This window comes from Apteryx rowi, unplaced genomic scaffold (assembly GCF_003343035.1).
Source record: "Apteryx rowi isolate R43461 unplaced genomic scaffold, aptRow1 scaffold_25, whole genome shotgun sequence".
NCBI classification, from domain to species: Eukaryota; Metazoa; Chordata; class Aves; order Apterygiformes; family Apterygidae; genus Apteryx; species Apteryx rowi.
In genome coordinates, this window is record NW_020448863.1 from 4,604,580 (window position 1) to 4,629,534 (window position 24,955).

The 24,955-nt window shown below is 40.3% G+C and overlaps 1 protein-coding gene across 3 annotated transcripts in view; it reads right to left on the bottom strand.

Annotated features, from left to right (window-relative positions):
• Positions 1–24,955, bottom strand: part of ITPR2 (inositol 1,4,5-trisphosphate receptor type 2) — a 278,104-nt gene that overhangs the window by 172,561 nt on the left and 80,588 nt on the right. For 2 of the 3 annotated variants that reach the window (XM_026066890.1, XM_026066889.1), the window contains 11 exons: positions 19,994–20,148; positions 18,533–18,632; positions 18,231–18,391; positions 15,780–15,921; positions 14,849–15,007; positions 13,671–13,843; positions 10,977–11,096; positions 10,689–10,874; positions 9,805–10,056; positions 8,620–8,764; positions 7,608–7,758 (listed from right to left, as the gene is read on the bottom strand). In XM_026066890.1, coding sequence (XP_025922675.1) covers positions 7,608–7,758; positions 8,620–8,764; positions 9,805–10,056; positions 10,689–10,874; positions 10,977–11,096; positions 13,671–13,843; positions 14,849–15,007; positions 15,780–15,921; positions 18,231–18,391; positions 18,533–18,632; positions 19,994–20,148 — 1,744 coding nt within the window. Of the gene's footprint in view, positions 1–7,607; positions 7,759–8,619; positions 8,765–9,804; positions 10,057–10,688; positions 10,875–10,976; positions 11,097–13,670; positions 13,844–14,848; positions 15,027–15,779; positions 15,922–18,230; positions 18,392–18,532; positions 18,633–19,993; positions 20,149–24,955 lie in introns of those variants that run through there. The other variant, XM_026066891.1, reaches the window with a different exon arrangement.

Below are 24,955 nucleotides of genomic sequence, written 5' to 3' on the forward strand. Positions count from 1 at the left end.
CAAGCCCATTCTAGCTTGTTCTCCTTACCACTGTCTCCAAACAGCATGCACACTACTAGCAGCCAAGAGGACAGGGAGACAATGCTACCTATCTTTATGCTGTCGAAACTGAGGGACCAGGCAGCCTAACAGGATGTAGCAAAGGGGCAGAAGACTGGAGGACAGTTCCTTGCCACACTGGTATGCAAGTGCTCCTTTGCAAAGAAATGGTAGCACACCAGGGCTGAAGTCTTCAAGAAGGAGCGGTGGCTGAGGAACACTTCCCTGTTCTGAAGGTCAAATCCTTTGGGGAACATTATGACAAAGAGGCAAAGTCTGCAGCACAACATAGCAGTCCGACTGGTTCTGACACCTTTTGAAGAAGCATTCCAAGATCTCAGGACACCTATGGACAGATCTTTATCCTTTACTCCCTTCAGTCTGCAGGAGGAATATGCTACCAAACTAAAGACAAAGAAGTAGCGTGAAGGACCAGGGACGTCTCATTACAGGCTTGAATAGGTAAAAGGAGGCATGGCTGTTGAGCCAGACATGAGCAACAGATTTCCTGGGAGAAGAAGCAGAGGCAAGAGCAATTGGAGCTTGTAATGGGCAGTTTTTAAAACCTGGTTCCACCAGATCAGACTGAGCACAGCCTTCATTTGTTGAGGCAAAGACAACTGAAAGACTCCCTGATGTCAGTGGACACTGAGTAAGGAAAATTGTAGCCATTTATGCACAGCTACTGAAGGAAAGATGTACTCTACAGAAAATCCAGGTCTGTCCTACTGAGGGCTTTTTCAGATCAGTGCCCAGCACAGTGAATAGCATCCCAAGATACACGCATCTTAAGTTCAAGGACATATTTCCTTGCATGCCATTACTGTCTTTCCCAAACGTAATGTTAACTAAATAGCACTGAGCTGCATGGCAAATGTGTAGCTTGCCTGCTAATACTACAATGTCATTTCATCTTTCAGACCTGACATATGCTGTAGCTGCATGGTTTGACTAAAATCAGTTATCTCAAAGATCAATCGCTCTGAGAGAAAGATGTGCATTTTAATTCACAGAGAATAAATAACCAGCATTGGACAAGGCAGACTGGCTCCTGACTCTGGAATGATACAGCAGGGTGAACTTATTAGGAAAGCAATGACCTTATTTTTTAATTAAAACTGTAAGAGATTATAACATTCATGAAAGGTGTCAGAACGACAGTACTAGTAAATGAAGTCCTCACAGAAAATGTTTCTTTAGGATACAGGCAGCATATTTTATAAACCCCATATTTCTTAGAATTTAAAGAAAAGAGAAAAAAGGAAAAAGGTTCCAATAACCTCCAAAATGATTCAAAGTTATGATACTCCGATTGAAAAAGAAGTTGGCTGCAATGTTTCCAAGTCAATTCATTTTTAGGATGCAATCTAGTAACAGGTAAGAAGCTTTTCCAAAAGCACACATCTTTCCTTTTTCCAGTATCCTATCCCACGAGTGTTTCCATCCAATTTTTTCTGATATGTCCTCATCAAATAAGGTCACACCTAAAAACTATATGCACACTGATTTAATTCTGGTTAAAGTAACTGATGGTGGCATTAAAATCAAGCTTTTTAAAGGAAGTAAGGCATAATATTAACAATAATGTAAAGATCTTTTCAGAAACTTTCCAGAACCAATACAGAGAAACTTGCATACAATATCAAGGACTCAGCCATCAATGCAGCTCAAAATTTAAGTGGAGGATGGAAAAGGACATCTTGGGGTGACAGGTTAATTAACTCTTCATGCAGCTTCTACTAAGTCCAGAAATACAGCCCATTTTAAAGGCAGATTTGCTTCAACAGTTCAATGCTTGTGCTATATACTTCCTTACTTAGCAAGTAGTTTTACTGAAATAAGTGGGTTTGTTTAAGGAATGAATCAATATTAATCAGGGAAGAAGACTTCAGATTGCTGGCTATAAATTTCATTGTTTCAATTTTCAGACRCACACCTCAAGCAGGCTTCCCATAGCTAAGAGCACCTCACTCTTCCCCCTATCCTCAATTGTTTTAGCCATTCTCAAAATCCTGACCAGTGGCTTCATGACACAGAGCAATGGCCAAACTAGGAAAGAGACAAGCTCACCGGTTCCACACAACTCCCCGTTACAGGCATCAGATGGGGGAAGCTTTTGTTGCTACTGCCCTGGAACAAATTGAGGTAATACCTCAATGGGTAATGGTATACCCATTGAGTACACCCTCTCTGGCCCCAAACTCCTGTGGTGCTGAGTCTCCCTTAGAATTACATACGTTTTAACAAAACTAAAATCTAAGAGCTATGATGCAAAATTAAAAACATCTTACTCAGAATTTCTAACTTCTATAGAGTTGCCACCTTAGATCTACTTAAGAGCTGCAGATTAGGAATTACATGACTTTTCCATTTGGTCATACCTCTTCTCATATCACTTGTCCTAAAACCTGCAAATAACTGCATTTCTGAATTGTCAAAATACTGCTGTTAAGTATCCATTTAATACCAGGTGATGTAAGTTTACAGCAAGATAGTGATTAAAATTAAAATATACAGAAGCCCAAGCTGGTACTATGTAGCAGTTTCCTACATTACAGCCACAGGATCAGATCCCTGACGTTTGATTAAATTTAAACATATTTATTTATATGATTAAACCATCAGTCCTGGGTGTCATGGCTGGCTTTCTAGTGTTTGTCAAAACTGGGTTTTAGAGATACACTCCAAAGCTCAAAGCTTACTGTATGAAATACACGTTCTTACTGTATTAAAGCTGATGCCTAGACATTTGTTAATACTAACTGGATGGATTAAACAAAACTTTTGATAATCTCCAAAACTAATGACTGACTTCCACACATACGTAGCATACACACAAAGTAAAAAGAGGTACAATCTAACAGTTATGTAAGAAATCTTCATTAATCTAAATTGTTAGGGAGAGGAAGTGGGGGAGAGGTATTAAGATCAATGTGTGATTGAATTTTGTAACTCAGAGAAGCTAATATTCCCTAAGAGAGAAGCTGTGAAAACCTGCACACCCCTAGAGCAACAGTGTGTTGGAGGGACACCCACCTGCAATACTCTCTGTTCAAAGGTAATACCAATATGAATGGCACAAGTATTGGACTCACCAGAGAGGCTGCTGTGGAGCAAGAGCCTTGCTGTATTCTGGAGAGTTATGAGAGAAGAATCTGACCTCCCCAAAAGGCAGGGAGAAGTCACTCCTGCCCCTAATTCACTGGAGGGATGGGTCCCACCATCCTGAACAACAGCAGGGAACAATAACCTCTCTGAATTTTATGGAATTTATGAATAAGCAAATACTTTCTGAAAAATCAATAGAGCATCTTGATTTTTAGAAAATGCCAACACATCTTTCAATAACCACAAAACACAGGTTGAGTTGCTTTCTATTGTAGCTCTTTTTACTTAATAAGCTAAGAAATGAGTATTGGACATTAAAAGAGACAATAAAAACCCAAGACAGATAACTGATAAAAGAATTAACAGATATTCTCAACTACTTAGTTTTATTATAGGCAGGTTATCTGTGTAAAAGGGGAAGGGGAAACTTTGAAGAAAGTATAATCTTCTAAGTACTGTAAGACTGAAAAACACAGCGTAAACCTACAGCCTAAGCCTGGTGAACTATCCTTGCTCTCAGAGTGAGGTGGGATCTAGATCAGATCCAAGTTCTCTGTTGGCCTACTCACTTCTCAAGATCCATAGCGCAAAATGGACCTAGGCAACATCAGTGCATTTGGGATCCACCTTGTTTGGGTAGAAGTGACTGCCACAAGATGCAAAGCAGTGCAGAATAGATCCATGCCTTTCCCCTTCCCCCAGAAGGTAAAAAGCTACAAGAGTGTCATTGAACAACATGCTCATGTCACACACAAGTCTCTTCCAGCAACCCTAGTACAGCAGGTCTCCCTGTCGTTAAAACACAGACCCAAGCCCCACCTCAAGCCAAGCCCCACTTACCCTCAGTATATTTACGGCCAAGCACATGCTGAGACATAGACGTACAAGAGCCCCACAGAGTCCAGGGGCTCAAGCACAAGTTTGCACAGCCTGAAAAGACACAGTACAGAAGCAGCCAACCACACTACCATGCAAGTCAGCAAATTGCCTAAACTTAGTTATTCCTAGTCTAGTGGGGACACAATGCACCTGAGCTATGGCCAACTGAGAGCTAACAATGCAGAGAGCCCACAAGCAGGTCAAGGGCTTTGTGTATTTGGGGCTTATCTCAAACCTTTTCTTTACCTGGTGGTAAAGAGACATTCAAGATGTTGTTGGAAGACAACCACAGGGCGGGTTTTAAAGGGCTGCTATTCAATAGCATCCCAATGGTTGTCCTCAAATGGATGAAATTTTTTCAGTTCCCATCTGGTTACTGAGACAAAGATTATCTCATTGCTGTACTTTTAAAGGTGGGTGAAAAGCAGATAATGATGGATAGGAATCTCAGAGCCCCTCACCAGAGGCCAAGAAACCAGGTGGATGAATCTGAATGTCTTTGTGCCTACACCAGAGTTATCCCACAGCTCCTGTGCTGCTGTGGTCCACCTCAGTAACATCTAGGTAGGACTTCTTAAGGTTTATCACCACAACGCTTGAGACAAGTGTCCATCTTGCACAACAGTCAAGTTGGTGACTTTTTGATTCCAGGTTTCAAAAATACCATGTTCGGCTTGCCAACATAATAAAGACTGAAAATGTCCATATGTTTTAAATGTGCGCTGCGTGTGTACATTTAAAAAAAGCAGGAGGGGAGGGAAAAACAAAACAAAACAAAACAGAATGGAACCAAATACTCAGCTGGCGTGAACTCTTATAGCCCCTGGAACTACCACAACTTATGCCAGCCAAAGTCCTGCCCCCATGATCTGATTCATTCCTCACCAGAAGGCTTCCACATGAGACTAAGATACGCAGAAGTTATAGATAGTTGACATTTCAGCCACAACAGCTGTCTCCAGAATGTCAGCAACTACAATACCTGGCACTTTCTTCTTCAGCTCCCTTTCTCATCTTAATCTGCTGCTAAAGTTAATGCTGATTGGTTTTTTGTTTTTAATGAAAAGTACTCTCCTGTTTTGCTTGACTACTATGTTGATACACTCTTCATAGATGAAATTCTGTGAGCTGGGTGCTCAAGAACACTGAACAAGTGGTAAAAAATTGCTTCTGAAATACGCCTCCTTGCAATACATGCATCTTCATAACCTAATGCTGTCCAAGGGTAGGTAAGTATGTACCTCCAGAGAAAGAAGTAGGAATGGTGACCTCTCTGGGCATAGTAGCCAGACATTCAGGATCATTTGGTGTATCAACTGCAAAGTGAATGGATAGTTTATGTTTTACAACTTGTCAACCAGAAGAGAGGAATGGAGAGGCTGGAGACAAGATAGGCTAAAGATGTACATCCTTTTCTTCTATCAAAGACTGCAGAAGGCCTCTCCAGCAAGTTGTGCAGATATTTCAACCTAAGAATATCTGTCTCTCCGCAGCAAAATTTCAATGCATATTTTTATGCCTAGCCAGCACAGCCAATAACTCTCCCTTAAGAGGGCAGAAAAGACTGACAACTGTCTGAGCTAGCAAACAATCCTCTCTAAAACAAGGGGCTTCCTAGCCATATAGCTAGCAGGAAAAGGGAAAAAACAGGTCATGTCCAAAAGAACATCAGTGAACTGTCACATCCCAACCTGAACTAGGACCCCACCTGGACTGGCCCAGGGAACTGCTGTCCACTCATTGCTGAACAGGCCACATTTCAACTGAAGTGTTTACTGGATGAACATCCATGGAGACAACTACAGCCAAGAACAAAAATTTTAAGGATCTGTATAAAGACTGAGGCTAACCAAAGAAACAAAAGAACAACAACTTTGTTTAGTGCCTTTTTTGCTGAAAGTGAGACAAAAGCAGGAGGAAGGCATGTGGCAAAAGTTTCCAACAAGCCTCCAGTCAATGGCTTGAGTTTTACTAATGAAGCTATTGGGTTTCCATTTCCATGTGGCAACATTTTCCCCATTCCCTTACACTCACTTATTTCAGAGTAAATTTATTGATTTGCATGAATTTGCTCTGGAAATTAATATAACTGTAAGCAGATCTGTTTATGCTCAATGGGTGGCTCTCTCTTCCCCTATATAGCCTGAAAGGAAACCCTTCAACAGAAATAAAAGAGAATTAAGGACGAAATACAATCATGGGTGATGACAGTGAGTAAAAACATTGAATGAGATGGTGAACCAGGCTTTAAGACTTGAGTAGCGAGGGAACTAAAATGAAAAAAACATATCTGCATGCTCCAACTTTGCTAAGACTGTATCTGGAGTCAAACTGCATCCAGAACCATTTTAGAGGAGAGTCTGCAACACAGTATTTCCGGGGAAAAAACAGAAAACAAAAATCAGGGTATCTGAGCATATGGTCCTTCTCTAGTGCTGTGGAGGGACTGCAAACAGCTACAGCATTCCTTAGTGTGCACAGCATTGCAGGAAAGACTTTTGCGGGATTTCAGTAAACCACAGTGGTAGTGATGGAGGAAAGATTAAGTGAACCAAGCATAAGACGTCTCAGCTCAGAGATGATAGAGCAGACAATGACAGTCTACACTTCTCCAGAGAGCGTGAACATCAAATAGGAAGACAAGTTGTGAAGGACAGCACATTCATGCAGGACATACAGGAGTCTTGTGGTGCTGTAGGAGTGACTGAGCAAAAGGAAGATCAGGAAAACTCAAGGCTGTGAAATGAAAATGAAATTTTCAAAGAAATGCAAAAGAATGCAAAAGCATCTTCATTTCAAACCAGACAGCTCATCCCTCATCATTTTTGGTGCTGTGGACCAGCTGGCAGTGCAGCAATACTTTTGCCAGCCATATATTGAAGTGGAATTTGCCATCAGCCAGTCACCCGGCCTCTCAGCTCACATGATGGCTACACCTCCCTTCCATATGCACAGGTAAACTAAGCTGTTGAGCTTCAGCACCTTCCTGGCATGCTCAGTCTTCAACCCAGTTTTAAGTCACAGTAGAAAAGGCAGTGGGACAAACTGTTGTCCAGAGGGCCTGAATGCAGCCTGGGGTTGTCAGGCAACCTGGTCTGGGCAAAATGAGAATATTCTAGACTGACAAATAGATGGACAGGATGGCCTAACGTGGACTTTCACCTGGTGCTTTCTGCAGTTATGGGACTAGTAGTATCTCACTTAGAGAATAAGATGACTGATAAACACTTGTGCCACAGGAGCCATTACAATTGTTGTGCCCAGGCAAATGCTATTGCTGCACTTGCTTGGGATGTTCAATGCCAAGGACATTGAAGCCTGGCTCCAAATTTGAAAGTTCAGTTCCAAACAAGTAAAGGAGCAGCAGTACTAACACAGTAACTGCAGGTCATGAAGTCAGGAGCTCTGTTCAAAAAGATTCCTTTTTAGTCGACCATCTTTATGTATCCTGCAATATATTCCTGTAGGTGCATTTGTCTGTGCATAAAGAATGCAGAAAGATCAATGACACACTCCATAAATTACTTCCAACCACGTAATGAACTACACAATGTAATAAACTTCTTTGCTGCTTTTCTCACCTCCATCCTGAAACTTGCTCAGCCTTTCAAAGTATGATGACATAGGAACTTGAACAATATCTAGAATTGCCAGCAGTGTCCGGGTCAGTCTGAGAAGCTCACTAAAACTATAAAAGCCAAAGTATATGAGATTTCGAGCCAGATGTACCACCTATAAGAAAAATAAAAATAAAAATGAACAAAACATTGGCAACCTTTGTGGTATTCAGCTGTGCAGTATGGTTGCATTTCAGATGGCAGCTTTCACAGAGATTCAGATCTGGAGTGCATTCAATTTACTACAAGTCCTTCCACTGATTTAAATGGGCTTTGGACCACAGCCAGTGACATTAAATGTTTTTCAGAGTTAGACAAAACAATTGCTCAGTCAAATTAAAGCAGAAAGCAAAAACAACATGAGCTTTTAGACAGGGTTGAAAGAATACAATTACATCTGGGAAAATAAATCTTGGAAAATAAATAAGATGGAAAAGAAACACTCCAGGAAATTGTTCAAAGAGTCAGTAGCTGTAAAGAAGATGGAAGTTAAAAGAACAGTAAGGAGACTGGGGTCAGGTAAGTTTGTATGGAGGTGATTCCAGATGACCAGAAGCATGAGTGACAAAGATCATGAGGCAGGTTGGAGAAAGAAACTATAGTACCGTAAGGACTTCCCTTTTATTCAGTTTTACTTGAACCTGGAAGATTTAGGCCTCTCTAAAGTTTCTGTCAGGAATTTCAAACAATAGTTAAAAGACAGGATTAGGTTATACAGAATAATTCCTTCAGTGTCATATTTTATATGGAGAATAGTACTTTCTTATATTGAAAAAAAACCACACATTAATTCATTAATGACAAGAAAAAGAGCACATGACCATTCACCTGTACACATATCCCTTCTCCTGCCACTGAAATGCAACCATCTCAGGAGGAAGAACAAACAGTATAGTTGTTTGGCAGCAGACAGCAAGATTATTTTCTGCAATAACAGAAGTTACCATAAGTTAGGACACAGACAGCTAAGGAGTACCTCAAATGTAAGTTTATTTTTCTCTTTGTCTCCAAAAGGAAAGGGCTGATTTACAACTTCTTTCAAGTACTCTTCTACAAATTCCATAGTTAGCGCAAATTTCCTCTTCATTTCATTCCTTGAAGAATCTGTGAAAGAATCATACCTACAAAGCAAGGCACAGAAGGACGCAAAGTTAAACACCTCTAATTTCAGGATGAGCTGTCACAGAAAGAACCATCAAGTCAATCAGGATGCTTTAAAATTACTGCCAGTTCTGTAAGGAGAAGGGGTACAGGGCACCTAATTCTGAAAAGATACGCAAAGATGGCAGAGAAAAGATGCACAAACCTTCCCTTTGGTAGTACCGGGATGGGTTGCAGTGAGTGGTAATAACAGAGACAGGAAAATACTGGCAGATAGCACACTTGACTGTTCCTGTGGCAGTTTAACAGGTTACCAGTCTCAGTTATCCTCTCTGCCCATTAGCCAGAGATTACTATCTCCGCAGGAAAGCCAGCACATCAGGAAAGCAGCTTGGGACATTCAACTCCCTCTCTTTGCACCACCAACTAGGACTGATTTGCCATACTACCGACAAAAGTCCCTTACCCCGATAACAGGAGTAATATTGTCTGCTGCATTGCTATACTTTTTTGTCTCCTCAGCCGGTCTAGCCCAGTGGCGTTGCTCCATCAAATCAATTAAGCCAGAGAGGGTTTCCACTGCAGTCAATGAGCCTTTCTGACATACTTAAATTTAACACATGCTTAAGTACTTTGCTGGATGGAAGCCAAAGACTCTGTGAACTGTTTCTGGGACAATAGCTGCACCTAACTGTAAATTCTGGTTTGCCAACTGTGGCTTTTAATTGAGCTTGAAGTGTAAAACTGAGTTCCAACCTAGCAAATGTGTAATGTTAAACACAATTTGATTATTTCTGGTTCAATTTTTCTTGGTAAAGGCCATTCCATTTTCTCCCCTGCTTGTCCCCTGTAACAACACAGTGAGAAATAAAACTAAAATATTTCCTTTTAAAGCTACCCGTGCACTTTTCCAAGATTAACAATAACTAACAGCCTGTGTTCTGCAATAAAATACCTTCTCACATACATGTTTGTTGTCATTAGATATATACAACCGATTTATCCTGAGGCTAACCCCTTTAAAATGCTTTGGTACTTTGTTTTGCACCACTCAACTCACTCGTGGATTGTGATCTTAGTGGGAATTTCAGTCCACAGTCTGGCATATCTGACAGGTACCACAGATTCCTGAGGATCTCTGTCTACATGCATGTGTAGCATCAGCCGGCAAAAAGAAGCCCGGAGGTCATATGGGAGGCTTTCATCAGACATACATCGTAAGATCAAGTCTACTGACAGCTGTGCAGAAATCTGGTTGATGGCTAAATATTGGCGGTCCAGGCACATTCTTGCAAAGAGGTTCAATTGATACCTTAAAGAAAAATAATAATATATTTTCTACTGATTTTTTTGAATGCCATGAAACAACAGACCTCAGTATCTCACTTTACAAGCTTGATCTCAGTCCTTTTATGTAGATATTGAAAAATGACATGAGTGACTYTGCTAACAAAGGGACTAACTTACCAGTAAAAATGTTAGGCTCCAGCTCTCATTAGAACTGGGCTCCCTCCGAAGTTCAAGTGAAGCACCACACACAATCCAGGGGAAGGCTGAAGCATTTGAACTATTTGTTTCCAACCAATTTAAAATTCAGTTCCATGATCCTCCCCCCAAAACCTAGGATGCTCAATACACTCCTTCTGCAGAGCATGCCTTGCTTCCAAGAGTAGCATGACCTAAAAATACAGTCCCATGCATAAAACCTAAGAGGCAAAATCACAGCAGAGAGACACAAAAAAGGTATCACAAGCAAGGCTCAAGACTTGCCTGGAATAGATAGCAGAGACCGCCATCCCTCCTACAGGAAGAAATTGAAAAAAACTTTTAAGCCCAGTTTCTGGCATGACCTGGTTTCCTTTTAYGATAATGACAAATGAGTAAGAACAGCATCAGGCTCTTTGGAGAGTTTACATTTTCTTCCATTTGAAAAAGCAGTTTTACCTGTAGTAGGTAAGAACTTCTAAATCAGCTTTTGTGCCTTCCTTTGCCTCCTGAGCCAGATGTCTGATGGCTTTGCCATGAGGTTCTTTGTTGCTGTCAATCCAGTACAGCCACACTTCCTCATCATCAATGTCGTCCGAGATGACCGGGCATTCCAAGGGATTGTCCATCTGTGCCGAGATCAACCTGCAAGCACAAAGCATTCACAGGGGAGCCACTCACAAACCACTACAAATGTAATAAACAGAGCAAATAACAAAAAGGTATGTTCTGATTATGGATGCTCACTTGGTCTGAATGAGAATGTCAGCATTTCCTGGGCTCAGCATAAACTTGCAGATGAGTTCCTGAGTTACCGGTATTGCTGTGGTGTTAGATACACACAGGTCTGATAGATAATCCAGGAATCTGCACAGTCAAAAGAAAAAACAGATGCAACAGAACACATGGCACAAAATACTACACAGAAACATTGCAATGGAAATATCTCTTTATCTCTCTCTCAAGTTTTGGGAGTATCCATCACTAATATACTAAAGGGAGCATATATTGTAAGATTTTATCAAAATGCATCTCATCTGTACTATTGCAATCCACAACATATGAAGATGAGTAACAGCTTTGAGAGCAACCCTGAATGGTGCTGAACAATCAGTCAAGGAGAGGAAAGAAAATATCTCGAGTATGACACTTCTTAGCAAATCAGAGGCCAAAGAGTTGTGGCAGAACTTAAGAACAGCCTGAGGTCATCTCAAGCTCGGCTGGCAGGGGAGCTCCACTGAAGACCCTCATCCTTGTCAGAAACCAAAAAGACGAGCATGCTTTTTTACCCATCTCCAGGTAACGCATCTCCCTAACTCAAGCACCAAGGAGATGTTACTTGTGCTGGAGATGGCCATGTGCTCTCTGAAGAACTTCCATGCACTGGAGCAGTCCAGCTTTTAAAGCTGCCTTTTAAACCTCTCAAGTGACACAGCCAACGTTTAGTGAAGAAGCAAGATCTGGCAGGACCTGAAAGCAGGACCCTCTGTATACAAAGAAGTGATTCCATGCAAAGCAGAACTAACAAAAGTTTTCCCTGGAAATCTGTTTCCTATGAATTTATGTCTTGGGTCTTCTGGTGTTTAACAAGGTTCAGATTGAAGCTTTCCTTCTAGTTGGGACATTCGTAAAGTATCTGCCTCTCTCCTGGATCCCTGTGTGTGTGATAACAGCAGCTCATACTGCAGCCTTTCCCTCACTGGAACATAAAAAGGCCTCTCTCCTCTATGCAGCCTCTTCTTTTCACAACATTTGTAGAAACTATCTCTGAGCCCACCACTCCTCTGGCCAATATACCTAAAACTGGACAAGTGGCTCAAGAACTGGTGGTGGAGCAGATATGGACAGGTGACACACACATACATACATACACACAGCATATATTCCATTTCCTTGGAAATCCAGCTTAAAAATTTGACCGTCTACTATCAGCCATTCTGGCATCCAACAGTTTGAACCTCTGTAGGTCATCATCCTACCAGAGGGAGAGAGAGAATCATTTCTGTGTTAGCACAGATCACACTCCTGGCAGAGATCTGGGAACTGCAAAGGCTGTGTACAGAAAGTATTTTTAAGGTATAGTCAGGAACCAGTTTACCCAACACTGAAATGAAGTCTGGTGGTAAAAGGCAATTAACAATGCACAGCAATATTATATCACAAGGATAATATTAAGCAAACAGAACATAATTATCTAGACTTCTAGGGAAATTACTTAATTTGAGCTAAAACTTAGGAAGGTTTTAAATTTTGTGGCGTATGTGTTTTAGAGCATAGTGCCACAATCTTTATTCACACAAGCAACGCTGCAAAAGTTTACAAGATAGTAAGTGTCATAAGATCGGACCTTTACTGTTAAGATTGCACCATCTTGACAAGGTGTATTTTACAATCATTAATAGCTCTTGTACTTACACCTTACGGAAGTGAATGTATATTTTAATACAATTTATTATGCAACAATACCAAGACATTCCCCACTACAAAAAAGTGACATGAGATCATTATTAAAGAAAAGGTCCCTTCAGCACTGAGGTAGGAGCTGATCCCGTGTTTTCCTCTACCAGTACTGACCAAGCCCAATACTGCTTAGCATAGGAGAGCAATGAGATTACAGCCTGAGGCAGAATGGCTGCAGACACATAGAAAATAACTGAAGCAGTGCAGCACCAGGGCCTTGAGCAATGTAATAAATTGCTAACAGAACACTGGTATCCACAATCACTGAGGATATTATTTGGCCTTCAGTATGTTAATTTCTTTTATTTACATTACTTTGGTTCATTTACAATTGAAAGTCTAATGAAAAAAATAGATAGATTTTCCACTAAAAAAAATCCATTTACTTTATATTCTGACCTAAAGCTGACCAAAAATTATGAACAGAGTGAAGCTGAAGGCCAGATGTTTCATTTGAAACAAAATCTGGTCGAGAAACCCCTGCTCACTGGGATCTTCACTGTCCCAGACCCCTTGCAGGTCTGACCTGGAATCAGCATCTACAGGAAAACCGACATCAGTAAAGATTCAGTAAAATTGATATCTGTGTCCTTTTCACCTAGGTGATTAGCAGGGAAACAAACATGAATGGCAGTTTCACAGAGGGGCTGCAAGGTTATGAGAAATCAAAATTTCTATTTGTTTCTCTCTGTCTGTTTTGAACTAAAACCAAATTTTCAAGTGTCCTGTAAACTATAAACCTTGCTTTTCAGCAAGCTCTAATTCTGAAATGCAGATAGGGTCAAATCCCAAGTACTGCAGGTATTTCTGACTTTTTTAGCATGACATTGTACACAGGTTTTTTGTGTGACAGGTCTTAAAAAAAAAAAAAGGCTAGGAGAAAGAGACAACAAAACAGTGAATAGCAGGCAGATTCACAGTTGCTACAAATATAAAAGCCTATCAATATAGAAGAAGAATGTTATGTGGACCACTTCAAACCTTGGCTCTCGATTTCTCCTGAGTAAATTAACAAATGTCTCTATTTCTTTAGCCGTGATGTGTTTCTCTAGCAGTTTTCTGTTGTTGTGCAACAAAGCTGTGATGGTGTCTTCTGCCAGAATATCATAACCAATCTGGGACTGCATGATGCAGAAGTTCTTTGCAATATATTCCTGAAAGAATGAAAATTGCCATGACAACTTGTCAAGCAGCAATTTTTTCTTCTAGAATCAGTTATCCAGCCCAATTAACAATCAAAATAACTCTCAAAAGTCTTCTCTCTGAACTGTACTGAACAAAAAAAGTATCTGAATACCTGACTTATATACCTCAAGAAAAAGATTCAGTATTAAGGGATGACTAACTCTTCTCATTCTTTCAAAAACCAAAGAAATGAACCCACAAAAATACCTACAGAATTAAAAGAAAATAGAAAACAATTTCTTTAAAGGAAAAACAAGAGTTTTATATAACATCTAAGGAACGTTCTTTGCTGAGTCTTCCCTCTTCACCCTCCAAGACAGAAATATTCTTGTAAAGCATTACAAAGAAACCAGAGAAGCCACACATTACATTTCATTCTTTTTTCTTTAGCCCCTTTAGTCCTAAAAAGTTAGTGAAGTTTCTCCCCACTACAATATGCAAACCACTCAACATTGTGTTCTGAAATATCTCTTGTTCACAAGAGGTCTCCAGTAGTGGGAAATCAGGCTACCTGATAGAATAACCCCTGCTTTGATTCACTGCCATCACTCCACAAATGTTTAAGCAACAGAAACAAAAACAGTTTTGCAGTTTTCCCACTTTACAATCCAGAGTCCAAGAGCATAATTTTAATAACATAGCAGAAGGCCTACGAATGAAGCAGTGGCCCCCAATTTCAGTCTCAGCCTGCGAAGATATAAGGAGGTCTGCCAGGAAAATGAACCTATGATATTCATTGCTGATCATTCAATTCTTATAAAAATGCCTACAAAACAAAAACACTGTCCCTCAACATGAGGCAGTATTAGAGATTGATTTGCTACTTACCACTAAACTACGGAGAGCCCAGTCCTTTCACCATCCCTTAATACACGTTCATCACAGAATTCCACTTGCAAGGGCAGAGTGCAAGATCAAACACAGGATACATAATTACAGAAATTAGGTGGAAAATTGTTTTGAACACCACTGACCTGGTTCTTCCTATAGTCTTGCTGGGAGTGTCTGAGAACTCTGTAACATAACCTTAACATGTATTTGTATGGAGCGTATCTCTGATCACCTAGATCTTCAAGTCTCAGCATTGATCCTTCACCTTTGTCCTTAAAAGGAGCTTTGAGGATCCCAAATATCTGTTCAAAATTAAAACCACTGAGGATGAAAATAAAATCAAGATTTTTGCTTAATTTAAAACTGTCAATGGAAATGTCCTCTGACAGAATCAGAGCAAGACTCCTATTGAGCAAAGTCACTGCATTTATTATCTACATAAGATTAAGCAGAAGTTGGGAGATGCTGACAGTCTCAGACATTACAGCTTTAGGTGTTTAGCTTCACATTTCCTCACCAACTTGATTGACATTATTTTCTTTTGACCGTTATCCTCAACTAAAAACATTTTAATGTTAAGTGCCTTACCTTTGGCTAAATTAAAGACAAAAAAGGAGGACAATACCGGCTGTGTCCTTTCACTATTTTTTATTTCAGTAAGCTATTTAAAGAGAATGTTAATTCTGATTTAGATGCAATTTGGCCCTCACACAAACAATGTCAGGGATCCAAAAGAGCATCAGAATTTTCTCTATACAGGGATCACCTGCAGGACTGCAAGCTGTTGTAAGCTTGTTTTAAATTTGGTCAATGATTTGCTATCAAATATAGCCTTACAACTCAGCAGAATCGCGCAAAACTAACAGACAACAGACCCTGGCCACTCGTGTTTCCATCTGATTCACAGACCCAACAGGTTATCATTGACTGATGACTGTCATATCTATCCAATCCAATCAGAAATAAACACAACATGGCATGGCCAAGTTTTAGCTAAAAGTAGCATATAACCAAATCATTCTCTCCCACAATGTATTTGTAAATACAGGCAAGTATTAGGACATTAGGACATACCTGGGCCAATATATTTTGTTCCCTCATTAATTTTTGTCGTTCACGGTTTGGCTTGGTAACGACCACATCCAAAACTTCCTGCCCATTATTAGGCACATCAGCAACAAAGAAAATGAGATCTTCTAGTAACTTGGTTACAAACCTAGAATGAATAGACAAATCATTATTATATACAGTCACTCAACACTTGCTAGGATTCATTAAGAAGAAAATCGCATTTTAGAACAAGCTTTATCTAGCACAACAGAACTTCAATCACTGTGAAGCTAAGTTTGACATGTACTAAGGATTCAAGGCCTTGGATCAGCAGAGGCTTAAATCCATCACAGGGATGTTTACCAAGGAATTAAACAACAACCACAGGGAAAAAGGGAGAAAAATGCAACACACTGAATTGATGTATTCAGAAAACTGAAATCTATACTAGCAGGCTTCAAGGCCCAGCAACAGTAGAAAGACACCCTTATGCAGCCTAACAACAATTTTTATTGGTAAATTAGTAACATCGCCCCATGAAACAAGATGACACACTCACTAGAGGACTAACAGCATCCCGCTGCTACACTATTTCCTTACTGACCCAAGAAACTGTTGAAAAAGGTCTTGAAAAAGACCATATTTATTTTATTCACTCTTTGCTAGAGAAAAAAAGATTTGGTAGAAGCAAGTGCTAAAAAGGACAGATGCAGGAGCAATTCCTTTCCCACTGCCTTCAGAAGATGCAGGAAGAAACAATACTATAAGCGGTCATTGTCACCTTCCTACTAACACACCTTGCCAGTCGAGCCCAGAGAGAAGTTTGGATACCCACAGATTTTAAGGCATTTCCCTTTAAAGAGAGAGCAGTCTTTTATAAACAAAAACCAGCATGTCTCCTGCCCTTGGGAAGTGTCATCTGAATTTGGTCAGTATCTACTCTGTAGTTACTAAACCTGCAGACATGCTATGAGAGTTGCAAGGAAATGCTCAGTAGAGATTTTCAAAGCCACCTCAGGAAACAAGACACAAAACTTGCATTAACCACAAGGGGGGTTGTTCAGCTAAATCCTCTGCTTTAGCTTTAAAAATCTCTGCTCACTGGTAGCTGGTGGAAAACAGCAAGGGCCACAGCACAAGGGTACTTCCCTAGCAGAAAAAGGCAGAAACTGCAAATGCAGGGTGGAACAACCAGGCATGAACTGTGGGAACTTATCTAAGCAGGAAGGAGATAAGACACAGAGAAATGACAAGAGTGACTGTTTCAAAGGAAATCACAAAACAAACAAATAATGCCACTATCCTGAAATCACACTGAAATGTCTTACATATGCGTTGTACCAATCTATCAACATCAGGACTTGGCAATACTGGATTGCAGTGATATAGTGGTACAAAGCTAATAAAGGGATGTCACACCTTGATTATGCTGCATCCCTCCCTGGTTCTGCTCAGGAACAAATTGGCCCTTCAGCTCTCCAAGGCTGAGTACCAGCATCTAGGCCATCACAGATCTGCCTGTTAGGATAAATCCTCCACCTGATATTGAACCATCTGTTCTAATTACTACTGACAAAAGGCTGTGGACTCAACAAAGAGCAGAAATTCAGTTTTATCACCAAAAAATTAACATTTTCAGCAAGAAGTTGTGTATGACGCATGGTAGAATGAAAGTTACAAATTAACAGTGCCAGAGATGCTGTCTAATATTCAGTTTTACCACAGACAGCTGAAAATAAATAGCAGACTACATCACCAGCAATGTGATATATTTGGCTACAGTGTACAACAAAATCCCTTAATTCAGGGGCGGGTGTGAAGAACAGACATTCTAATAGTGCTACAGTTGAAGCATGGATGAATATAAAGGGCAAACATTAACGAAAACAGAACGATGTAAAATAGGAAAGGAGAACAGGGAAAAAGAGAAGCAAGAAAGGAAGGGAACTATTGCAGCAGCCTCTCAGTCACTGTAAGGCCTCCTTCTACTGCTCTAGAAGCATGAAGGTACATTACAGTGAATTTCATGCACATCAAGAGTCCTGTATGCTGCCCACTGTATAAATATAATGTATAAATCTTATAAATCACTGTATAAATCTTGTATATCAGAATCAAATCCAATAGACCCAGATATTATAGCCCAGAAGCAGTATATTAWAGGAAATTAAGACAAACATTTTGCCTTTACCCAGGGATCTGCCCATTTATTTATGTGGCCAGTGAGCTAGGGAAGTGTTGTTTACCTCCATTTTACAGATGGGAGACACAGACAAGCCTACAGTGCAGGAAAGAAGCTCTGGAAGAGCTGAAATGAACCAAGTCCCAGGTTAGCACTCTAAACATTAGGACATCCTCTGCCAACTGTCTCTACATCCACACTGATGTTACTAACTTGTCCATCACTGTGATGCCCTGATACGCACTGTAATCAAACATTAATTGGGGGGGTGGGGGGGAATAAAACCCACTAACCTCCTCTCATTCTGGGTTATTGTTCCATTTTCCAGCTTTTTAACAGTTGATGCTAAAACCTTGTTGGCGTCATTGGCAAAGTCCAAGTCTCTGACCTCAGACAGAGGAACTGATACAATGGCAAAAGCTTCCTTGTCCTCTTTTGTTTGGCATGTCCCAATCTGCAATAGTTTAGTATGGATAAGCAAATCTCTCAACTTTACCCTAATTATTATACATCTTTTATATGTAAGAAGTGAGATCACCAGCAGATAACTTTAGGAATGAGTGTGGGATTTCAACTCCAAGAAATTAGTGGTTACCTTCAACATCACAGGCCTCTCTTCATCAGTATCTATTGGAATACTAGTGCTAGTGACCCAAGTATTAGTGCATAAATGCCTCAGTCGGACATATGAATTCCTAAAGGAAAACAAAGCAATCAATAGGTTAGATGGAGACAGTCCCAAGCTGAACTGGGCAAGGTGGGATGCTGCGCAACCCATGACAGTGTCATGAGACTTGACAGTACAAGTCACACCAGCCACTCATAATAAAAGGGTGAGGGGGCCCTAAAAGGTACTGCAGCACTTTTTCCCCTTTTCTCCCTTCTCCTCTCTCATAGAGCTGCATCAAGAACGAGCAGTATCTTGGGATTATACAGAATGCTGTTTTAAGTATTTAGATAACCCTACAAATAAAGCCTTCTTCAAAGAAAAAAATTAAAAAGGAAGGAACTATAAAATCCCATCTGAATAGAAACATGTTTCATGAATAAAAACAATTATTTTCTTAATATTTTTTCTGCAGAGTAATGAACCTCTTCACCCTGTCACAGCACAAAAGCCAGTAAAACCGACCATGGTTGCACAGCTTCACCGTTACGGCCTACAAACCCTTGTTCTAGTGAGCAAGTATCTGGAATATCAGTTCTCAACTGGAAATCAAGTGAACAAAAGAGTAGGCATTAGATTTTTCTAAATTGTTTTCATCTGAGAATCTGTGGTATTATCAAGAAGCAGAGCTGAAAAATCAATTATAAGTTTTTCTCTGAATTCTCTATTTTAAATGTATTCACTGTGGCCTTCACTCACACTCATCTTTTCATGTTGATGAGCTGTGACTAATCAAGTAAGCAAATTATCTGGTAAAATTTAGCACAGCAAATACACTTCAAAGCTGCATACATCAGTATTTGCAGGTACCCAACTTTAAAACTCACTTCATGACAACTAGACCCACATGTCTGCATGCCCATTCAGTCACAGCCAACATCATTTGACTTATCCAACCAATCTCAGCTAAGCAACACAATTAAAATTCCAAATATTCACAATTAAAACACAGAATAGATTCCAGAAGCCACTTGCTGAATTAATTTGAATAATATGTATTCAATGGTATTGTGATCTGTCAGGGAAACAGAAGCACAATTCACCATATACATTATTTTGTTGGGAACAATTCACTCAGATCTATTTAGCATTACAGTTCAAACAGTGCACTGGGCTCAATTCTGTCCTCATTTTCATCCGTGCAACATTTAGCCCATTATTTTTCTCTTCACAGACTCTTTAAGTGTCACTTGTTTTATCCTTATAATTATTTTACCCAGTCACGGCAGCAGGATCATGTTTTATACATCTCTTGTTTATCCATGAACACTCCCCAAATTTTAACTGAAGGACAATACTTGCTCATGTTTGATTTTTTCTGCTTTACTAACCAGCATAATGCTAAGAAGAAACCTTGTCAATGCAGCACTTTTTTTTTTTTTTTTTTACCTTGGAACTAGGCAATCAGCTCTCTGAAGAGTGGTGGCATCCAGTTCAAAGAGAGATGCAATGTCATTTCCATGCGGCACAGAGACCAAAGTATACATAATCTTCTCCCCTGCTTGGCGTTTCTTCTTTGAAGCAGGAAGGTCGCCATCTCTCTGCTGATTAGGCACAAGGGTTATTTGCTTGTATCAGGGCCCATTATAAATTCTCGAATTACCTTGCAGACAAGTAGTACATCTGAATTGTATTCTTTTTTTTTTCTGCACATTCTAGTAAGAATGTACCATGACTGGCTTTGGAGTGTGTAACACAAAGGATGCACTTTGCCCCAGGCACATGGGGTCCTAGACAGTCATTATAACAACAGCAAGTCACAAGCTACAGAGAGCTTGCGGTACTGTATACATTATTACTCAACACCTACAACTTCAAAAACCTGCTGTAGTTGCAGACCCTTCACTCCCAAAAGATGCAATTACACAGTGGTAGTTTGGAAAGGGCTAAAGATAAAAGAATAAACGAAAACTGGATTTTTAAAAGGGGGAGGAGGGATTGGAAAAGGAAACAATTTGTCCAATTCCACTGCTGCTTTTTCAGGCTTGCTCTTTTTTCCCCTTATGGCCAGAATCACAGCAGCACACTTCTTCAAATAGGAAGACCCAGCATATCTGCTCCATGGAGATCAACTGTCATTGGAAGGGGGGGACACAAAGCACCAGCTAAATTGTATTAGAAATCTTAGCACAGGCTGATAATGCATTAGGAGCTGGATCCAGCATGGGTCTGAGCGTGCCCACTGAAACTGGAGAAGTTCAGTCCCTTACAGAAGCCTTGCCTTCAAGGGACAGACTTACAAAGCTACGCTGGTGCCTCAGCATAGCTCTTCTGATCTTCCTCCCACCGTCAGCTCAAAGTCCCAGGGAATTTTGTGACCCAGCACCACCAAGCAGTCATCTTTATCTTTAGATACCTAGATATCGTTGTGAAACAGACTCCAAATGGTAAATTCACAGAGCTTGACCTTACATACCTCTGCTTGAAGAAGTAATTCAGAGTCTATGCCTGTAGCCATGCAGCAACCAATAAAATTACTGGCATAAGTAAAAGCTACTCCTCCAGGGTGTTGAGCTACACATATTACCACAGACTAATAAGCAGTTAAGAGACTGGCAGCCCAGGGCCCTTCACGTACACAGAATATATCATGAGAGGAGAGAAAAATAGGACCAAAGAAAGCCAAAAGAGAAAAATTAAACACCGGAAACCTGAAATACTATTACAATGATTTATAGTGCACCACTAAGGAAGAGATGTACCAAGCAATACAGAGAGGCTACACTGTACTGGGTTTGCATTAGTGCCTTGATTAAACCCAAACTGTAAGAGATGATCAAGAGGAAGGCTTTGATTACTCATATTGCCCATTGATTAAGCAACAAAATCAAGGATGAGTGAAACTGTGCAAGAAATAGCTAGTTCTCATCTCATCTCAAGGCACTTCTAAATCCTTTCAAAACATTCATTTTTTCCACCATCAAGCCTAAAAAATGCCAGCTTTCCATCCCATTACTTTTATGAAGGACAGAGACAAGAGAAAAACAAGGAAGAAATCCTCTCACACACTTTTCTTAGGCTCATCTAGCACTTTCAGTGTTGCTCTAGTTTTCGAAAAGAAGGCTCACTGAGACCAAGGGCAGTGATCTACCGTGTTGTGCACAAGAGCAAACCCACATCTGGTAGTCCTCACATTGTTCCATACCCCACACCCAAAAAATATTGAACAAAATCACACATGCAAATTTAACCCATAGGCAAGGCTTGAGAAAACAGTAGTGAGTAGTGAAAATAGTCTCCTACTATTTCTGATTTCCATACACATTTTGTTTTACAAACTCAGGATGAGACCCAAAATGGAAAGGCAGGGACACTATAAGAGGCCTGCCTCTTAAGGCCTGCCTAGGTAAGAGCTGAAGTAGAGTCTCACATCAAATGAAAACATACTTGCCAAATTTCCACACAAAAAAGAAATAGAACTAATTCCTAACTCACATACACCCAGGAATAGCTGTTTAAAATTCAAGAGGGCTGTAAAGGGCTGAGGAGCATAAGATAGTTTAGAACTGCATCCAGAATTTTGATTTTTTCCCATAATTTATGTCCAAATCTAATTAGGTTTTCCCAGAACCTACTCACTCTGCTACAATTGCAAACTGAAATTGCTGGTATAGAAGAAGGCAGGACATTTTATAATCACGTATTTTTTCACTGGAGCCCCGGAAAAACACAGATCAAAATACAAAACCATATTCCACCCTGCGTTACAAAGTTTTTTATACTCACTCATTACACAGTGCCTGACCATCTCCAATAGGTCATTAAGCAGAAGTACATATACACATGTGCAGGTTTCTGTGACAAAAGGCAAAGGCAAAGGCAAAGGCACAGCTCTTCTGCTCGAGTAGCTCACGCTAGCTATTAGCTCTGGGGGAAGTTCATCCTGCAGTTTGGGGCTGCTTTACCCGCTCCCTAGCCTGACCACTAATTGTATAGGTGCTATATGTGCTATGCAGCAATGGAGTTGGCTCACCAGGCCTAAATCTAGCCAGCCAGGCCTGCCACCTGTCAAATCAGACCTGGCATATGAGCAAGAGCTTCCTTCTAGTCTAAGAACAAGTATGTTTCAACAGAGGGCAAGAGAGCGTCTGTAGCAGGGCTATCTGCAATGCAAAGCTTAACTGAACAAAAATCAGACTTGCATAATTCCAGACTGGACTCTAGCAAAAACCTCAGAACTCTTCTCCTAATTTAACATCAGGATCTCAGACCCGTCTCACAACACAACTAGGATTATGGCTGTTAAGCATTAGGCATCGTAAAAAATAAACAGCAGAAGTGATCCTTACCTTGAGAGCTCAGAAAACAAATTACGAAAAAGGAGTACGAGAGATAGAGAGATACAATCATCACATAGGTACATAAAAGGCTTGAATTTATGTCTGAATTTACATCTGAGTGTGTGTGCACATTATTGTACGTGAGAGAGAGAGAGAACGCACACAATTGCGCTCAGAAATTTTCCTATGATTACTTAAAATTAGTAATCAGTCATCAGAACCTGCCCTCAACCGAGCCATTATTAAATCTGCAGATGAATCTATACGAGGAAGCTGAAAGAAGAGAAAGCATCAGACTACTTCTAATTAATTAGACAATATGGTCAGTTCAGAGAGACATTTTATACCTAGGTGGAAGAAAGCAAGAAGGTATTTGTCCAGGTAAGAAACTGGCATATGAGCAGATGCAGCCAAAAATGGCAGATTCAGTGAAGAAAAGGGAAGAAGAAAATTGTAAAGGGTCTCAAACACAAGAAAATTCAGCTTGAAGCAGTATCAAGAGGAAACCAATGAAGAGTTTCAGAGATGCATGAATTACATGCTAGGAATCCCAAAGTAAAGACAGTACAAGAACTGCGGGTAAACCAGTTTTAGCAAATAGTAAATTCACTGGACAAAAATATTTCAGTTGTTCCACACTACTGGCTAACTAGTCACAGGCTGTAGACAAATCAAATCAGAGACACATCCAAAGTGAGGAAGGTGGAGTCACATCACTCACTGTAGTTCACTGGTTAAAATCACTCAAAGATGTGGGCAATGCCCATTCTGTGGGTCATGAAATACAGTGAAATACACTGTTCATGCACACAACAGGTCTTTGCCAGCAAGTGGAACCAAAAATCCCCCTACCATACTGCCAAGGGCCAGAGTGCTCTTCCAGCAGGAAGGGACTCATGTTCAGATTCATTCTCTATCAGAAGGAAGGCAAAGGCTGAGAGATCAAAAAAGGAATCATATTTAGGAAAACAAACGGCCATTTTGGTGAGGAGTAGAAATACTAGATCAAGGCTAACAGAGCAAATTCCACAACCACTGGGCTACCACCATCGACTTGCAGTGCATGACACCGATTTAAACAGAAGCTTTAAAAAAATAACCAAACAAACAAACAAACAAAAACTAACCCAGACATAGTATGGTGTTTGCAATATGAAGGGCAAGTTTAATGTAACAGGAGACAAATCCTATATTGTAATTAGGGACAACACAATCAGGCGCAATCAGATTTGTCTTTCCTGGGATTTGCAGCCCAGCAGATAACTCTGCTTCACAGCTCTTAATATAATTTGCTAGTAGCTGTGAGCTATCCCAAATCCCTATTACTGACCTCAACTGGGTATCACCAAAAATTCAGGAGATTTGCATGGAGTTTTGCTTACAGAGAGGCCTTCCTTTTAACTGCAAAAAACAATACAAAAACGCAACAGGCCTGGAATATCTTCTCTTTTAGAATGCAAACCCAATCTACAATTCCAATTGGTAAAGACACTTCTTGTGGCATAGAGACAGACAAGGATAATACCCTATTCCTGTATGAATACATTAAGTTGCACTACAGACTTCAGCAGAAATTAAATTTAATAGCAGCCAGAGTTCTGAAAATGCCTGTTAAATCCAGTACATTGTGGTATCTCAATATGTTAACCCAGTTTAGGAGGCTTTTATAAAACCAGCATTTTCACAGGGCAGTAATGTGAACAGAACTCCATAGGTTAGATGATTTTAAAAATTCTATATGAAAAGAAAGCCGAGTAAATTAATGGCCAGCCTTGGTCCTGCATGCTACGAAGCCCTGGCAGACAGCACAGCAGTTAGCCTCCTATAACACCTTCACTGTTGACTCATTTGTGAGTCATCGCATTTTTAGCGGAGACATCACGTTGCAATTCTGTTAGGAGCCGGAGACACTCTGTAAGAAACAATGTATGCGTTTTCAGAGTTGATTCAGACCTGCGTGCAGCAGCAGAATAATAATAATGTGCCAGCATCCGTGTCTCCCCTTCTCCCTCTGTGAGCGCAGAGCATCTCAAGTGGTCTGACTGCTGCCTTTACATAAGCAGAGACACTG